Source organism: Triticum urartu, chromosome 2A, assembly GCF_056163025.1.
Source record: "Triticum urartu cultivar PI428250 chromosome 2A, HENAU_Tu73, whole genome shotgun sequence".
Taxonomy (NCBI): Eukaryota; Viridiplantae; Streptophyta; class Magnoliopsida; order Poales; family Poaceae; genus Triticum; species Triticum urartu.
In genome coordinates, this window is record NC_141874.1 from 276,123,005 (window position 1) to 276,142,327 (window position 19,323).

The following is a 19,323-nucleotide window of genomic DNA, read 5'->3' on the forward strand; positions in this document are numbered from 1 at the left end:
GGTCGGCCATGTGATGTTGTTCATCTCGTAAGTGAAAAATATTGTTACGGAAGCGAAAAAAAGTAATGCGGTTCACTTCTTGATAGTGTTGTGGTTCATTTACACTCGATGTGAAGTGCACTCTACTTTCTCGTCCATGAAATTTTTTTGTTTGAATAAAAGAAACCAAGCAGTTCTCTAACCCGTCTGATGCAGTGCAGTTTTTCGTCCGATGCAGTGCGGTTTTCAGTCGGATGAAGTACCCACGTCGATTTGGGTGTAGCGAAAAACAGAGTGTTCGCATTTCGGTAAATTCGAAATTCCTATTAAACTGTAAAGAATTAGAGAGAGTGTTTTACAATAATAAGTTGCGCCTCGTTGATATCTTTCCAACTTCGTATAATTTGAATCATTCCGACCAGCGATTTGTAAAAATTTCACAAAAAACGACTCCTTCCACTCGTCGTCTGCCGCACCATTTTCAAAATTAACTTAAAACCATAAGGAATCTCAAAACCATTTCTACATACGAAAGTTGTGCCTTGTCCACAGCTTTCCAACGACGTATTACACGCCTTGTTTCGACAAACGGTTCAAAAACTACAGCGAAAACAGTACCAAAAATTTCAAAAAAAAAGTAATTCTGGGATTTAGTAAATTTGAAACTGTTCTTAAACCGTAACGAATTAGAGAAAATAATAGATATGAAAAAGATGTGCCTCGACGATATGTTTCCAACTACGTATCATTTGTTTTATTCTGATGAGCGGTTTAGAAAAAATCATGAAAATATGCTCGCAGCCACTCGTCATCCGCCGCACCATTTTTGAAACTGCTCTTAAACCGCGAGGAATCTCGAAAAGTGTTCAACATGGCGAAGTTGCGCCTAATCCATAGCTTTCTAATGGTATATTATATGTCTCGTTCCGATAAATGGTTAAAAAATTAAAGCGAAAACAGTACCGGACAAACACTGTGTGCAGTTTTTTCCGACACGAAGTTCACTAGTCTGTATTGCAGTGTTCTTGCTATAGAAATTGCAGTGCTCTCGCGTTGAGCGTGCAGTGCGGAAGTGTTGTCAGAATAATTATTCTCCTAATATTAGCAGAATAGACCGGCTCACGCTTAGTTTAGCATTACTATATATATATATATATGTATATATATATATTACTAAGCGTGAGTGTAGAATAGCTTATTTTACACCCTAGTAACGATACATACAAAATGTAGTAAAGCAATATATAAAATATAGTAATTTTTCTGAAAATATAGTAAATTACGAACTTGGATAGTAAAAAACTAATTCAAAATTACTACATTTTGTACATTGTTTTACTAGATTTTGTATATAGCGTTATTAGGGGTGTAGAATAAGCTATTCTACACTCACACTTAGAATAGCGTTACCCCATATATATATATACATATAAACACTATTCTGATCACGGGATCAGAATAATATTCTGATCACAACCTGAACTGCCTGAGTAACGAGCATGACCTTTCCTGAGTACTAGGTGGAACTTCAGCTAAAAGGTGTCCAAATGGGGCTTGTGATATACCGTTGGAAAGCTATGGACACCAGTATCATGACCCAAGTTAAATTTTTGGCAAAATGTAAGCGGTTTAAGAGCAGTTTTGAAAACCATTTTTTCTTCGTACAAAAAACGTGAATCGTATTTTCGATCGCATTTCTAAACCGTTTATCGGAATGAGGTAAATAATATGGCGTTGGAAAGCTGCTGCAAAACCTCTCCCTCCACATGTTGAAAATTTTCTCTAATTCTCCATGGATAAAGAGTAATTTGGAAAATCGTAAAATTTTGCAAACCGAACAGCCGAGTTCGTATTTTGAATGTAATTTCTAAACGGCTAATCCAATTAAGGCAAATGATAAGGCGCCGGAAAGCTTATGAAAATGCGCTACTTTTTCATGTTTAAAGTTTTTTCTAATTTTGGACGGTTTAAAAGTAATTTAGAAAACGGGCCAATTTCCACTGAGTTCGTATTTTTGAGCTAAGTTTTTAACCGTAAGTCCGAATGGAGCAAATGATACGGCACTGGAAAGCTTGAGGAAATGCGAAACTTTTTTGTATGTATTATTTCTCCTAATTCCTGAAGGTTTAAAGTCAATTTCGAAAATGGCCGAAAACGTATTTTGTCGTAATTTCTACAAATTTTCTCGAAATTGGGAAAATAATATACCATTGACAAGCTACGGAAAATGCGAAACTTTTTCATGTTGATGGTTTTCTTTGATTCCTAGCTGTTTTCAAGTAATTTCGAAAATGGCGGGATCATTCGTTCTGCCTCTATCGCGAAACAGATTCTTCGAAAATGCACCGTGTGAAGAACCAGGACTTCTCGGCATGTCTACCTGAACTTCACTCTATTTTTCGACGTGCTTTTTTTTGCTCGCAGATCTCCATCCACTACTCGTAGTTCTCCATCCACTCCCCGGAATTCAACGAGTGATATACCGATGGAAAGCTGCTGTAAACACGCAACTTTCCCGTGTTGATTATTTTTTCATACTTCGATGGTTTTAAAAGTTTTTCATCTGAAATTCATTCTGTGTAGTGGTTGAACTTCCTGCTGTTTTCACGTTGAACTTTTGTGACATATTTTCGTTTGTAATTTCCTCATACATTCGTCAATTATCACACAAATGATAATCCTTTTGTACAAACCTCTCTCACAATAATTTTTTTAACTTTCTCCGACCGAGGATTTGAACTTACACGAATGATATTTCTACCGTTTTGAGGCAAATTAGAAAATGATGAGATCATGATTTCTGCCTTCATCGCAAATGGAAATGCACTGCGTGAAGTAATTGAACTTCTCGGACATGTCTTGAACTTCACACTGTTTTTGTCGTGTTGTTTTTTGACGTGCTATTTTTTGAACTGCGTGAAGTAGTTGAACTTCTAGGACATGTCTGTTTGAACTTCACTCTGTTTTTTACGTGCTGTTTTTTGATGTGTTGTTTCTTGCACTACGTGAAGTAGCCGAACTTCTGGAATATGTATGTTTGAACTTCACTCTGCTTCAGCATGTAGTACGTGAACTTCTGATTGTTATCACTTTGAACTTCTCTCTGGTTTAAAACACAAAAAACAACATATTTTAATGTATTTTGGACATCTAAATACACGGTGAACCTCTCTCACAAGATTTTTTTGAACTTTTCCTCGCCGATCACTTGAACTTCTAGCAAGCATTTTTTTCATTTATGAGTTGTTTTTAAAAGTGCAAAAAATGGCATTGTGTTTTTTATTTTTTGAACAAGTAAATCCTAGGTTTTAATAAACTCCAAACTTCTCTATTATTTGAATTTGAACTTCACCTTTTTATATTTGAGTAAAGAATTGTATTCGATTTTTATACGGAAAAAATCGAACATGGAAATACAAGGTGCACCTCTCTCGCAAGAAAGGAAATATGTTTTTAAATAAGCATCGAACATTTCTTTTGTAAATTGCAACAATTTTATTTTTCTTAGAGACGGTAATAATTTGAGTTTCCCGTATATATCGAACTACTCCTCTTTTTTAATTTGAACTTCGTCATTTTTATTCTTTACTAACAAGGAAAATCTGAGTTTCTTTATAAATATCGAACTTCTCTATTTTGTAATTTGTACTTCTTGGTTTATTTCTTTTAGCATCAAAATATCCTAGTTTTTTTATAAATATTTGACCCCCTCCAAATTTTTTTAAAATTTTGATTTATTAGTAAAAACATAGACACAAACGGGAGAGAGAATTATGTGTGCATAAAGTCGGTAGCAATTTCCAACTTTCCCTTGTCGAGTACTTGAACTTCTAGCAAGAAATGTTTTTCATTTTTATGAGTTGGTTTTAAAAATGCCAAAATGGCATTGGTTTTTTGTTGTTGTTTCAAACAATGCTTTTTTATATAAACAATGATACCGCGCCGTTATTTTTAATTTAAACTTCTAGTTTTTATAGAATGAGGAAAATCATTTTTATACAATCTTTTGAGATGCTCCTCTTTTTAATTTGAACTTCTCTGATTTTTTTACAAATGGGGAAAATCTGTTATAAAGATTTTTGAAGTACTTTTTTGTTGAACTTCTTGCTCTAATTTTTTGAACTTCCAAATTTCTCTTTTAGATAATAAAAACTTCATTTTTTTTAATGTTGTCCTACTTAGGTTTTTAAATTTGAACTTCTTATAGAATTTTGTCACGACCTTTTATGCATTTTTTGCTTTTCAATGAAATGCCCTAGGCGGTCCCTTTTTTCATTTGATCAGTTTTCTTCTGTACGTAGTACATGTGAACTTCAGAATTTCTGAAACATGAACTCCGCGTGCTATTTTTTCATGAAACTCCATAGTTTTTATTCTTTGAATTCCATGATTTGTTTGTTTACATTTTTTGGTTTGAATTTCGATGTTCGTTACACCTGAACTTTCAAAATAACACCCTTTTTATACAAAGTTTCTCTTGAATCCAAGGTCTGCAAAAACAATTGGAAAATTGGGGTCAACTTTCATAAGCAATAGGACAAACATTTAGAGGGCCCCATAATAATCTTTTTTCCTATTCAGTGTACTACGCACAAGCACATGCACAACACATCCACACAAAAAATTGTCTCACCTAAAATGAAAAGGGTTTCAGTGTCACCAGCATAGGGAAAAGACGTAGATGTTTTGTAAACAATCGAACTTCTCTATATTTTTTGAGAAAACAAACTTTTCTGTGTGAACTTAGATGAAGTTTCCCATGAGCAGTAATACATGAACTTCTCCTATGCAATATTGTTTTGTCTTTAACACTAGCGGGTGGAGCGTCACAAGTGTAGGGCGGTGCGTGTTGATGAACAGGAAGAGAAGGAAGATTGCTGATGCCGGGGAAGGTTTGATTCGGTCATCGCTGTAGTCTAAACGCGGCTGCGAGTGCACTGGTAGTCGCCGTCGGTGTCCAAATACTCATGTAACTAGTTGTACACAGGCAGTGGCTCCTTGGCCTCTCTCCAATCTTTGTCCTTGGCATCTTTTCTAGGTCGTTGAGGTTCAGAAGATGGCATTCTGAGTCCCCACATGCATGCGTATGACCATATGTTACAAGGTGGGATCACATTCACAATTGACCTTCTATCATTTTTATATGTGAACTTCTACCCAAGAACACACGATAAACTTCGACCTTGCTGAAACAAACTGCTTCGAACAAACGATGTAGTCAGCCACATTGTCTGGACTTTCCTCTACTCTCTCCATGATCGGGTCTCACCTCGTATCAGCATGAATAGCTGCCATCACAAGTGCTACAGCACCTCACCGGTTCACAATCCTGGCGCCGTTCACCACGTCTCTCTCCCCTTCCAAACTGAAGGCACGCTGCAGACTAAGGTACAGAGTGAGGAGCGCCAGAGGCGTTAGGGAAATCTTCCAAACGGAGCAGGACCGCCCTGCCAACAGAGGAGAGGGTGGACTGCCGCGACGACGGATGTGGCAACTAATACAACGGGTGGGCGAGCTCCGGTGGTCGGTGGCGTCACGGGAAACCAAGCGCGCCCGCGTTGGTGGAGCACCACCGGGAGGAGGTGGAGGTGGCAGGGCCCGGCAGAGACGCGTTATGTCCTCCAACGTGTGGGGCGGCAACGGAGGTTGGGGCGGGGTGCGAGCGGCACGGGGGCGGCGGCGGTGGTTGGGGCGGGGTGCGAGTGGCACGGGGGCGGCAGTGGCGGCGGTTGGGGCGGGTGCGAGCAGTGCCGGTTGGCGCGGTGTGTGGGCGGCGAGGGGCGACGGTGCCGGTTGGGGCGGGGTGCGGGAGGCGTGGGGGACGGCTTCGCCGGTTGGGGCGGGGTGCGGGCGGCGGTGCCGGTTGGGTGCGAGAGGTGCTTGAGGTGGTGGATCGGGATCAGGGAGCTGGGGTGGATCGGGGTGGTCAGTGAAGGTGGTGGATCAGGAAGGGGAGGTAGGGTGGGCTTTCGTTTTTTTATCACAGCCCGGTTCAGGAGTTCCGGAAGATCTCGATCGGGCCCTATATAGGGTTGATTCTGATCAGAATAACTATTCTAATCCTGGGATTAGAATAGTGCTACTCTCTCTCTCTCTCTCTATATATATATATATATATGTATATATATGTATATATAGGACAACCCTATTCTAATCCCAGGATCAAAATAACTATTTGGATCACGATCAATCCTATTCTGATGACAACATAAACTTCATGAGTTACACGCCTGAACTTCCCTCTGTAGAAACCTGACCTTCGGGCTATCTTCTCAACCGTGTCTCCCCGCGCGATTTTTTTGGTCAGTCATGTTCTATGTGATGTAAATGTAATCTACAAACAGTTTTTAGCAACTAAATACCCATTTTAAATAGGAATCTCGTTCGTTGACGGATTTGCTCTCGGGTCGTGATGAAACATGTCTCTGTTGCAATTTTACTGCCTGAGTTGTTCGACCCAAACTTCCCCTAATGCTAGGTTGAACTTCCGCCAACATTGCCCAAATGGGGCTGCGATATGCCATTGGAAAGCTATGGACAGAGTATTATGACTCAAGTTAAATTTTTTGCAAAATGTAAGCGGTTTAAGAGCAATTTTAAAAATCGTTTTTTCTTCATACAAAAAACGTGAATCGTATTTTTGATCGCATTTCAAAACCGTTTACGAAATGAGGCAAATAATATGGCGTTGGAAAACTTCTGCAAAACCGCTCCTTCCACATGTTAAAAGTTTTCTCTAATTCCCTACGGTTAAAGATTAATTTGGAAAATCATAAAATTTCGCAAACCAGACTGCCGAGTTCGTATTTTCGATCTCATTTATAAACGGTTAATCCAATTTGAGGCAAATGATATGGCGTTGGAAAGCTTATGAAAATGCGCTACTTTTTCATGTTTAAAGTTTTTTTCTAATTTTGAACGGTTTAAAAGTAATTTAGAAAATGGTCCAAGTTGCACCGAGTTCGTATTTTCGAGCTAATTTTTAACCGTACGTCCAAATGTAGCAAATGATATGGCGTTGAAAAGCTTGAGGAAATGCAAAACTTTTTGGTATATATTGTTTCTCCCAATTCCTTATTGTTTTAAGTCAATTTTGAAAATGGCTAAAAATGTATTTTCGGTGTAATTTCTACAAACTTTATCGGAATGGGGCAAATAATATACCATTGAAAAGCTAAGGAAAATGCGAAACTTTTTCATGTTGATGGTTTTCTCTGATTCCTAGCCATTTTCAAGTAATTTCGAAAATGGCGAGATCATTTGTTCTTCCTTTATTGCGAAACGGATTCTTCAAAAATACGCCGCGTGAATAACCTAAACTTCTCGACATGTCAACTTGAACTTCACTCTGTTTTTCATGTGCTTTTTTGCCTGTAGCTCTCCATCCACTCACCGAAATTGAGCAAGTAGTATGCCGGTGGAAAGCTGATGTAAACAGGCAACTTTCCCGTGTTGATCGTTTTTTCATACTCGCGACGATTTTAAAAGTTTTTCATCTCAAATTCATTCGCTATAGTAGTCGAACTTCCTGCTGTTTTCACGTTAAACTTTTGTGACGTATTTTCATTTGTAATTTTCTCATCCATTTGTCAGTGTTACACAAATGATATTCCTTTTGTACAAACCTCTTTCACTATAATTTTTTAACTTTCTCTGACCGAGGACTTGAACTTATAACAACAAAATTAGACCTTGCCTTTTAGTTCATTTTCTCATATTAAACACACACCATGTAGTACATGCATTTTTTCCATTTTTATAATTTGAATTTTTTATTTTCTTCTTGAAATCAAATTGCTCCCAAATAATAACTGAACTTCTTTGTGGATTGAGAGAATTATTTCAAAATGCAAAAAAACTATTTTTTGTGTTTTTGAACATGGAAATACATGGTGAACCTCTCTCGCAAGAATTTTTGTACTTCCCCGGACAAAGCACTTGAACTTATTTCAACAAACCTTTTAAGATTTTATTTTCTATACTTTTATTCTAACCTGAAATGCATTCCTTACAGTACTTGAACTTCTCGTTGTTTTCACTATGAACTTCTATCGCATTTTTGTGTATACGTAGAATTACATGCAATTGAAGGTCCGGCGTCATTTTTTTGCCATTTTAAAACATGTAATTGGAGGTCAGATGTCCCGCAATATAAATTATGAACCATGCATGGAGGTGCACGTGAACTTCTTTCAACAAATCTGAGTTTATTATATACTTCGAACTTCTTTGTTATTTTAATTTCAACTTCTTAGTGCGGATCCATGTCGATGGCGCACGGTTGGCCAGATTGGTGGAGGAGTAGGGGCTCCGACCAATGTAGCTGACAATAACTTGGACTTCTGCCTTCATTGCGAAGTCGTTTTTATGTAATTTAGAAAATGACGAGATCATGATTTCTACCTTCATCACGAAAGGAAATGCACTACGTGAAGCAGTTGAACTTCTGGGACATGTCTGTTTGAACTTTACTATGTTTTTGACGTGTTTTTTTGCCCGTAAGTCCCAACCCACTTATCGGAATCTAGCAAATGATATACGGATGGAAATCTATTGAAAAACACGCAACTTTCCCGTATTGATAAGTTTTTCATGCTCACGACAGTTCAAAAGAATATTTTGAATTGTTTGAAAGGAATGTAGCATATAATATACGGTTGGGAAGCTTATGAATAGGAGCAACTTTTTTTTATGTAGACATGTGTTACAAATTCGTTGCTGTTCGAGAGTAGTTTTAAAAATGGCAAACACGATGTTGTTTTTGCTTCTCTTTTTTAACATGTAACCGATGGTCAGAGTCTCGTAATATAATTTTTGAACTGTTTAGGGTGGAGCACGTGAACTTCTTACAACAAACTTTTTAGGCTTTTAGTTTTGTATTCTTTTATTCTCATCTGAAATGCATTCCGTATAGTAGTTGAACTGCTCCCTTATTTCATATTGAACTTCGGCCATGTATTTTTTGTTTGTAATTCTTCACCCGTTTCTCAGAGTTCCACAAAATGATAAATCATTATAAACTTGTTAAAACGATGCACCTTTTTTAGTATGGTTAAACTTCTCTTTTCAAACAAATTACAATAATTTATTTTAACCATTTATTTTTCGAATAGAGTATACAATATACCCTTTGGAAAGTTGTTGAATAGAAAAGAACTTTTTTCATGTAGAGTATTTTTGTTCCAAATTTGTAATGGATTGAGAAAATTATTTTAGAACAAGAGACACAACATCTTTTTTTGTTTTTTGAACATGTAAACACACGTCGAACCTCTCTAACAAGAATTTTGGAACTTCCGAGGGAAGAACACTTGAACTTCCAGCAACAAATTCTTTAGACTTCGCTTTTTCATTTTATTTTTCTCATACTAAACGCACTCCATGCAGTATGTGAACTTCTGACTGTTATCACTTTGAACTTCTCTCTGTTTTAATTTAGTAACAGAAAAAACTAAGTTTTTATAGACATCGAACCACTCTAACTTTTTTATTTGAACTTCTTTATGTGTTCTTAGAAATGTAAAAATTGGAGTTTTGCTAGAAACATCGAACTTCGTCGTTATTTCGAATAGAACTTATTGGTCTTGTTCTTTAGTAACCATAAAAAACTAAGTTTTGAAATAAATATCAAACTGTTCTGCTTTTTAAAATCGAACGTCTTGATTTTATTCTTCAGCAACTTTTACATGTAAACACTTGTTACAAATTCGTTTGTCGTTTGAGAGTTGTTTTAAAAATGGCGAAAACAACATTGGTTTCCTTTTTTTACATGTTATTGAAGGTCAGACGTCTCACAATTTAATTTTTGAACCGTGCAAGGAGGAGCACGTGAACTTCTCGCTACAAACATTTTAGGCTTTTAGTTTTGTATTCTTTTTATTCTCAACTGAAAACACATTCCGTATAATAGTTGAATTGCTCGCTATTTTCACATTGAAGTTTGGTCACATATTTTTGTTCATAATTCTTCACCCGTTCGACGGATTTGCACAAATGATATATCTTTACAAACTTGTTGAAAAATACAACAACTTTTTCTAATACAGTTGACTTTTGTTGGAAAGACAACAACTTTTCATAGTCTTATACTTGGAACAAATATGTTTTTAGATAAGCATCAGACATTTAAAAAATTGAACTTCATACTTTAACTTTTCTAAGAAACACAAGAAATTTTCAGTTTTCCGTATACATCAAACTACTTCATTTTTTAATTTGTATGTCTTAATTTTATTCTTTAGTTACAAGGTAAAACTTAGTTGACTAACTTCTTGCAAAGTAGTTGAGTAAGAGAAACCATTTTCATGTACATCATTTGTTTTCAATTTGCTTCTCGGAGGTTTTTTAAATGTGAAAAATATGTTTTTTTGGTACAAATACTGAACTAGTCAGTTATTTTATTTTGAACTTTTTGGTTATCTTTTTTCTAGAACGAGAAACCAAGAGAGATATTTTTACACCCATAACATTTTCTTCGAACTCTCCAATTTATTAAATTTGAACTTCTAGAGTTAACATTATCTAGGTGATGCTTGTTTTATTCTTGGTATATAAATTTTGAACTACTCTGTTATTTTAACTTGAACTTCTTGGTTTATTCTTTAGTAACAGGAGAAATTCGAGTTCTGCAAAAAAAAAGATCAAACCACTCTACTATTATAATCTGAACTTCTGATGTTTTATTTTTTATTAAGGAGGAAAATCTGAGTTTTTTATATACATTGAACTACTCTGTTGTTTTAGTTTGAAATTCGTGGTTTTATTCTTGTAATAATGAGAAAAATCATAGTTTTTAATATACATCAAACTATTCTATTATTTAAAATTGAACTTCTTAGTTTTTATGTTTACTTGGAGTGGTTTAGTAACCTTCCAACTGCTGTGCTATTTAAACCTGAAATTTTTATATTATTTTTTAGAAATGGAGAAAAAATGTTTTTCTTTCTTTAAAACACTTCAGACTTCTCTATTTTTAAAATTTTAACGTCATGTTTTTTGTGTGTGTTTGCCTCTTTATTTATGGATACACAATGTGTGTGTTTTGCTATGAGCGAACATTTTGAATTATCCACAATAGACAATATGAACTTCACATCCACATTTTTTTATCTCAAGAAATGCTCGCATTTTTGCTTTTAATTTTAAATTCTATGCTCTATTTTTTGTAACAATTTCATGAAGGAGAAGGAAAGCAGCAACATAATGTGTGTGGGAGAGCAACTAGTTGGGGAAACCAAGCAGCACATGATACTTTTTATTTTAAAGAACAGAGAATACTTTTTTATCATATCTTTCCAATTTGAACCTCACTAAAAATATTTATTCAATGTTTTTTTCAGTGTTTCCATATTGATTGAACTTGCTGCTTTCTCAAAATTGAAATTCTATTTTTTTAGAACAAAAAAACTAACACTATAAACCAATATGGAAAACAAACATGACAAAAATAGTTTTTAATTCAGTGTAATACGCACGCACACACGCACACAACTCAGAAGATGCTTACAATTCTCAGTTTGTGCCACATATGAACACATATGAGTTCCTTTTCACATGATCAGTAAAGTGCCATAGTGCATACACAACTTTTCAGTTCTACAAGATTCATGTAAACTGGGAACAATTTGTTTCCACTGAACCCACAAGCTAAACTGTTGCAGGCCTATAACAATCACAAACACAACATCTGCAATCTACTATAGTTTTTCTTCTTTCTTCTCTAATATACATTGGACTACTGCAAGAGATCAGAAGAAATGTACATAGCTAGACAACAGTGCGCCGTGTAAGGCATAGAATGGCAGGCATGCAACATGGGGTAGCAAGATGCAGCGGCAAGGTTCAGAAAAATAAAGCTCTTCCATTCATAGCAAAAAGAGAGAAAACGTCTAACCATTTTTATCTGCCTCTTGAACCATTTCTTGGGTGTCTTTGGAGTTTGGAGAGTGTATTTTATGAATATCAACATCTGAAATATTTCCCTGTAAGAGCCACGGGATAGATTAGTTTACAACAATGTTCTTACTTGGACAGTGCCTCCACCCCAATCCGTATTGCAGCGAGTTGCATGGAGCAGTCTGAATCTTGTCTGCTGGGCAGCATACAAGGCAGACGAGGACGTGCATGCCTCTGGCTCACGGAGTCGCCGGATGGGAGGTCGTGTTGGCTGTGGTGCAAAAGCTCGGCCTCCTCTCACTCTCTTGGTAATACATGAACATGTGTTGTCATTATATTTGAACTTCTCGCACAGATTGTTGCTTCTCTTCAACATGCACATAGTTTTCAAATCCAGAACCTTAACAAAGTGATAGCAAAAGAGAGTACGAGCTAGCATAAACATGTACATACATATATAATGAAAAAAGTGCATCACTATCTGAATAGCATTTTTCTGAATTTTATATGCAAAATCTCTCTGAACTTTTCTTCCTCTGTTATGTGTGAACTTCAATTCCAAAAAAGAAGAGCACAAGATAATGGTATCTATGGGGGCAGGTGTAGGTGCAGAAAAGCACCAGGAGAGTGCCTCACGTCTCGTTAGGATCGGTGCATCATGCAAAGCTGGCATGCAACAATGGTCAATTTTTGCGGGAGATTTTGCAGTAGTCTTCCAGCGAACGTCCTAGATATGCAAAGTTGAATGGCTTGCGGGTGGCGGTGGCCAATTAATAGGCTGCGGCGGGCAGAATCCCAATGGAAGGAGGCATCCTAGTGGAGGGGCAGCCTTACCAAGAGCATCTAGGACTTGGCGGAGGCTGGCGCTCGATCTATCGGCGGCACCCGCGGGGAAGGAGAGGAGCGTCCAAAGTTTTAAATCGCGGGCTAAACCATTTCGCGGCAAGCTCATTCAAACGCTACATGCGCTATAGCTGGAGATAGCGGCCACTAACCCATTTCGCGGCTACAGTGCATGTGCATGCATATCCCACGTCCAAACTAGTATATGTGCACATTTTTCTCAGAAAACATGGGATTTTCTACAGAAAACAGAGGATTTTCAGGGTAAATTCAAACACAACAAGTATAATAGAGTTCTGCACCAGTTCAACACATACATATCAATATAAATCAAAGTCTGCAGTAGGCATAACATCACCAGTTCAGCAGTTAAGTTTAGTTACAGAATAACATCACAGCACGTCCATTACCCGAACCTAGACATCTGCAATGCAATCCCAAGAGCCTGTCATGTGCATCCGTTGAGTCAACAAACAAATAAAAGATGGATAGAATCGGAGGGCTCCTGTACCTCCTGGCGATGTCGATAGAGCGAGTGTTGGAGCCATGTGAGACTAAGATGTCATGGTCGTGGATGCCGCCTTGCCGTGGTCGCTGCCTTTTGCCTCCTCCCCGTAACTAAATCCGGCTTGCGGCAAAGAAGAAGCCTGCCGGCCGACCATAGCTAGCAAGAACAGCAGCCGCCACAACCTTTTTAGATGGGAGGCAGAGAAGGGAATGGGGATTGGGACACGCTGCTAGGTTTACTGGAGGAGCTGCTATATGTATCTGGAGAAATTTGGGCCGTTTCTGGTCTGTTTGGGCCCTTTTGGTTCAGACTTTTGGCCCATCCCGCGAAACTGTAGTGACCGCGACCCCAAATTGTGCCGTTTCGCGCGCGATCGCCCGGTTAGCGGCAGATCGCGGAAATTGATCGATTGTGTCGCGGGGAGGCTCCCAGCCCACGATAGCGGTGCTATCGCGCAATTTTCGCCGACGATCTTAAACTTTGGGAGCGGCGCAGATGTGCCGAGGTGGTCGCGCGCTGGCTGGTGGCAGGGCCCAGAGGAGAGGTGTGGAGAGGAGTTGCGAGGCCTCTGCTGCGCTTGGAGGAGGTGCCAGCGTACAGCGGCGGCGACGAGTGGGGAACCTGCACCTGCGAAGAACCATGGCAGCACGGCGGCGACGCGCATGGGGAAGACGGCGGGGGGCTGGTGGTGGCCGCAAAGGCAATCGGGGGAGCCGGCTTGGCGCGGGTGTTGGGTCGCGTTGCTGGTGCCCGGATGTGGAGGCGCCCTACACCGGCAGGTAGGCCGTGGGGTAGCGCTGAGCCTAGGCTGCAGGCAGCGACGGCAGCAGGGTCACGCATTATGGGGGTGCCAGGCTACGGGGTGGTCGTGGCTGGCGGTGGTGCGTCGGCCGTAGATGGCGGTCCACGGCGGCCGTGGGAAGAACGTGGGCAAAGAAGGGGCCGGATGTGGCGGTGGAAGAGGTGGGGCAATGGAGGGGATCCAGCGTTGTTTTTTTCCGCGTGTGCAGGACTTCCGGAGGATCTGTGTCGGCACCTTATATAGGGCGCTTCGTGATCCAAATAACTATTCTAATCCTGGAATTAGAATAGTGTTGTCCTATATAGTAGGTGACAGATGCTCCCGAACTAAAAAACAAAACAAAAAAGAAAAACCACCCACCCATTTCGTCGCCCCCTCACCCCCCACGGGCGATTCCCACCACCCACCCCACGTCGCCCCCCTCACCCCCGGCAAACTCCCCACCTCCTCCCCCAACCACCGGGGGCTGCCCGGATCCACCACCACCATGCGGTAGCCAGCTCCTCCGCCAGGGATCCGCTGGGGACGGCAGAGGCCTGATCCCCTCCAGCCACCAACCACCTCCTGCTTTGCCATCCAATGTGGCGGCCGCCGGCGACCTTCCATCCGCACTGGCACTGCCCCCCCCCCCCCCCCCCCCCCCCCCCCGCCCGGATCCGGCCCTGCACAGCCCCCTCACCTGGATCTGACCCCCTGCGCTACCCCACGCCTAGGTCTGGCCGGCAGGTTACGCCCGCGCCTGGTTCAAGCCGCCGTGCTGCACCTACGCCTGGTTTTGGCCGCCGCGCTGCATCCCCTGACCACCTCTGCCCTGCCCCAACCTTCCCTGCGGCGTGACATTTCCTCTGCTCCGACACGACCTTCCCTCTAGTCCGCCGCGGCCTTCCCTGAACTCCGGTGTGGCCTGCCCTCTACTCCAGCGTGCCCTCCCGCTCCTCCTCCACAGCCCCATCCTCACCCTCCCTCCCCCGAACAACTTCCTCCTGCCTATTTAGTAGTGTTGTTACAATAACCAGCAGCCACTAGTCAGATCGACCCTCCAATAACCAACATATGCCTCGGCGCGTTCCTCGGCGTGCTCTTTGGGTCCGTGGAGATCGGCCTCGGAGTCACGGTAACGATCGATCGTCATTGCCTTGCTCTGAATAATTGGCTGAATCATACATGCATTATAGTTCCAGCAGTTCTCTGACTTTCTTTCATACATACATTATACTTGCAGCTTGCCATATCCTTTGCAAAGATCATCATCCAGTCACTCCGGCCTCAGGTGGAGGGTCTGGGCAGGCTACAAGGAACAAACATATTCTGCAGCGTCAGGCAGTACCCCGTGGCATGCCGGACACCGGCCGTGCAAGTCATACGCATCGATACGTCCTTCCTCTACTTCATCAATGCGACTTTCATCAAAGAGAGGTACCAACCAATGTGATCAAAGAAAGTAAACCGCTCATTGTGTAAACTTCGATGTGAGTGCTCATATAGCTAGGTGTGCTGATTCAGGATCATGGAGTGGCTAAGGGCAGAAGTGGACACATCCAATGAGAAGGTCAGGGAAAGGGTGCACTCAGTTTTCCTTGACATGTCAAGTAAGTTCCTCACAGAGAAGCTTACAATTGCTAGAATGATATTGAAAATTCCAAAACGAATTTGATTCATTCATGCTTCTGGTCTGTAGATGTGGTGAACATTGACACTTCAGAACTGGTGGGATTGGAAAAAATTCACAAGGAGCTGGCGTCCCTCGGCATACAGGTGAATTGATTTACTAACGAGCAGGCAATTGCCAAACTGCACACGTTGTGTAAAAATATTAGTGGTCAAAATATCTCACTCTTGTGTAAAAATATTATCTACAGATGGCTATTGCTAGTCTAGGATGGCAGGCAATTCAGAAGATGAAGCTGGCACACGTTGTTGACAGGATAGGAGAAGATTTTATTTTCCTAACAGTAGGTGAAGCAGTGGAAGGATGCCTAACTGCACACAAGGGCAGTGCTATGGAGTGTTGAGTGTATGCTAGTAGAAATAACACCATTTGTTGTGGGTTTGTATCTAGTGAGCATGGTTTACATAGCTCCGCAAATGCTTACAAGCAGTAACAGACGCAACAATGACAAAACATGTATGTGTTCTGTAGAAATCAAGCGCATTAACTAGAGTGGTATACGGTCGTGTTTTTGTGACTATACTCACTTAAAATCTATATCTATTTATTTGTGCCTACTCACTCCATCTTCCTCCTTCTCTCTTCTCCCCACTTCCTCCTTCCATATCGTCTGATGGTCAATTTTTTTCTTCAGAAAAATTGATCCTTTTGCTCTCGGTGAACTTCAAAGCTTGGTGATTTCTTTGGGATTTGCTATACTATAATTTGACCAAAGGTTTGCATATGTTCAGATGAGAGGTTGCACACACAAAAAGGAAAAATTTGCGTCTAGACATTTGACACTAGTTTTACCCTCACTTGTGTTTCTTATTTTGTTTATGTGAGAAAACAAAAATGTATTTTAGAAGTTCATTTATTATTTCCCCAAAAGTTCATATATTACTACATGTATGTATTTGGACATTTCACAACACCAGCAATAGAATTTGTGAAGAAAAAACCGTGTAGAAGTTCATCTATAAAAATTAATGAACCTCCCAATGCCGATGGGACGTGACTCACACCCACAACTCCGTCTACACTGCTTCTAAGAGCCCCCACCAGCGTAATGCGTGTATTAGTGCATAGTGTTGTGCATACTACGAATAGGTGTACTGTCTACGTGTATTCTTGTGTGTAATTTTATTTTCTTTTCAAAAGCATGTGAAGTTCATGTTTCAAGAAGATTCAATGTTCAGAGGTATAACATATAGAAGAATTTCATCCAAAAAAAGAATTGACTAGGCCATTTCACGACAACCAAAAAATGCATAAAAAGTGTCACACGAAAAATAAAAAAGTTCACAAAAATATACAATATATTAAGTTCATGTTTCAGAAATTCCGAAGTTCACGTGTAGTACATACAGAAGAAAAATCATCAAATGAAAAATAGAGACCGCCGAGGCCATTTCACTTAAAAGCAAAAAATGCATAAAAATGTCATGACAACATTATATAAGAAGTTCAAATTTAAAACCGAAAACAGGTCAACGTTAAAATAAATGAAGTTTCTAATATCTAAAAGACAAATCTGGAAGTTAAAAAAATTTGAGCAAGAAGGTCAAAAAAAGTAGTTCAAAAATCTTTATAACGGATTTTTCCCGTTTGTAAAAAAATCAAAGAAGTTCAAATTAAAAAGAGGAGCATTTTAAAAGATTATACAAAACTGATTTCCCCCATTCTATAATAATTTTGAAGTTCAAATTAAAATAACGGCGTGGTATCATTGTTTATATAAAAAAGCATTTTCCCCGTTACTAACCAATAAAACTGAGAAGTTCAAATTAAAAAAATGGTGAAGTTCGATGTCTATAAAAAAATCAGATATTTCACATTATTAAAAAAAACCAAGAATTTCAAAATTTTAAAACAAAGAAGTTCAAAAAACTCGATTTTCCTTGTTACTAAAGAATAAAACTAAGAAGTTCAAATTAAAATAATAGAGAAGTTCAAAGTTTATAAAAACCTCAGATTCTCGTTCTAAAGAATGACTAATAAGTTCAAATTAAAATAAAGGAACAACAAAAAGTTATAAAAATGATTTTCCCCATTTAAAAAAAATAGGAAGTTCAATTTTAAAAACTAGAGTAATTCAATGTACATTAAAAACATAGTTATTCTCGTTACTGAAATATAAAACCAAGAAGTTCAATTTAAAAACAGGGAGAAGTTTGACGTTTAATTAAGAAATAAAAAAGACGGAGAAAAATAAAACCAGGAAGTCCATATTAAAAAGATGGAGAAGTTCGACGATTATAGAGAACTCAGATTTTGCTCGTTATTAAAGAATGGAAACTGAAAGTGTGTTATATCGACTAGAGGGGGGTGAATAGGCGATTTTTATGAAAGTCTTCAAAACGTGGAAGTTATGAAGACAAACAGTAGAAATAAACCTATTACCCTGCAGCGGAAGGTAGACTACACTAGGCAAGCCATAGTCAAGTATTCAATAGAGTGAAAGCACAATGACAAATAGCTGCAATGTAGTAAGGATCAGATAGGAAGATTTTATGAAGCCAAACAAAACAAGCAGTCACTCAGTGAAGATAAAAGATAGTGCAATCATACAATGACTTCACAAAGAGTAACAGTATGTAAAGAGAAGGGAAGGATGAAACTAGTGACTCGTTGAAGACAATGATGTGTTGGACCAGTTCCAGTTGCTGTGACAACTGTACGTCTGGTTAGGGCGGCTAGGTATTTAAACCTGAGGACACACAGTCCCGGACACCCAGTCCTCACCGTATTCCCCTTGAGCTAAGGTCACACAGACCTCGCCCAATCACTCTGGTAAGTCTTCAAGGTAGACTCCCAAACCTTTACAGACTTTGTTCACCGGCAATCCACAATGTCTCTTGGATGCTTAGAACGCGACGCCTAACCGGCTGGAGGATGCACAGTCCTCAAGTGTAATAAGTCTTCAGATCACACAGACAAGAAGACTTAAGTGATGCCTAATTCTCTTTGGCTGTGGGTGGTTAGGGCTTTATCCTCGCAAGGAATTCGCTCTCAAAGGCTTCGAGGTGGGTTGCTCTCAAACGACAAAAGCCGTACTCTGAATCTGAGTAGCCAACCGTTTATGGTTGTAGGGGGTGGGCTATTTATAGCCACTAGGCAACCCGACCTGATTTGTCCGAAATGACCCTGGGTCACTAAGGAACTGACACGCGTTCCAACGATCAGATTTCAAACTCACACGGCAACTTTACTTGGACTAAAAGCAAAGCTGACTTGTCCGACTGTGGACAAGATTCGCTCTCAAAGTCTTCACTCGAAGACATAGGTTTTGTTTAGGCATCACTTCAGTCATTCTGACTGGTTCTCTTGGACCCCACTTAATAGTACGGTGGTTCCTATGACTCAACACAGAAGAAAAAGAACTACGAAAGATCTAAGTCTTCGAGCTCCATAGGCTTCATGCGGTGTCTTCTCTTGTCATAGTCTTCAATGTGAATATCTTCATATACCACCTTTGACTTCAATGTCTTCATACATTTTTAGGGGTCATCTCTGGTAGGAAAACCGAATCAATGAGGGACTTCTACCTGTGTTATCCTGCAATTCTCACAAATACATTAGTCCCTCAACTAGGTTTGTCGTCAATACTCCAAAACCAACTAGGGGTGGCACTAGATGCTTTTACAA

General features: G+C 39.7%; 1 protein-coding gene and 1 long non-coding RNA gene across 2 annotated transcripts; one reads left to right on the top strand and one right to left on the bottom strand.

The window, feature by feature from the left end:
- Nucleotides 1–7,218: 7,218 nt before the first annotated feature.
- LOC147984802 (uncharacterized) lies at nucleotides 7,219–14,218 on the bottom strand. Its single transcript, XR_015616231.1, has 2 exons — nucleotides 13,229–14,218; nucleotides 7,219–13,141 (listed from the first exon to the last, which is right to left on the bottom strand). It is a non-coding gene; the product is annotated as an uncharacterized LOC147984802 (long non-coding RNA).
- A 464-nt stretch (nucleotides 14,219–14,682) lies between these two features.
- LOC147984803 (low affinity sulfate transporter 3-like) lies at nucleotides 14,683–16,193 on the top strand. The gene is made up of 5 exons (XM_087539804.1): nucleotides 14,683–15,141; nucleotides 15,250–15,443; nucleotides 15,531–15,616; nucleotides 15,706–15,782; nucleotides 15,887–16,193. Exons 3-5 carry the CDS (start codon nucleotides 15,535–15,537, stop codon nucleotides 16,037–16,039), a joined length of 312 nt encoding a protein of 103 aa, XP_087395930.1. The 5' UTR covers nucleotides 14,683–15,141; nucleotides 15,250–15,443; nucleotides 15,531–15,534; the 3' UTR covers nucleotides 16,040–16,193.
- The last annotated feature ends 3,130 nt before the right edge of the window (nucleotides 16,194–19,323 follow it).

What these genes read in the sequence shown, in the direction of transcription:
- LOC147984803 (XM_087539804.1), top strand. Translation starts at nt 15,535, where the DNA reads ATGGAGTGGCTAAGGGCAGAAGTGGACACATCCAATGAGAAGGTCAGG. An exon ending in AGTTTTCCTTGACATGTCAA is followed by an intron (nt 15,617 to 15,705) that starts GTAAGTTCCTCA and finishes TCTGGTCTGTAG; the next exon opens with ATGTGGTGAACATTGACACT. An exon ending in TGGCGTCCCTCGGCATACAG is followed by an intron (nt 15,783 to 15,886) that starts GTGAATTGATTT and finishes TATTATCTACAG; the next exon opens with ATGGCTATTGCTAGTCTAGG.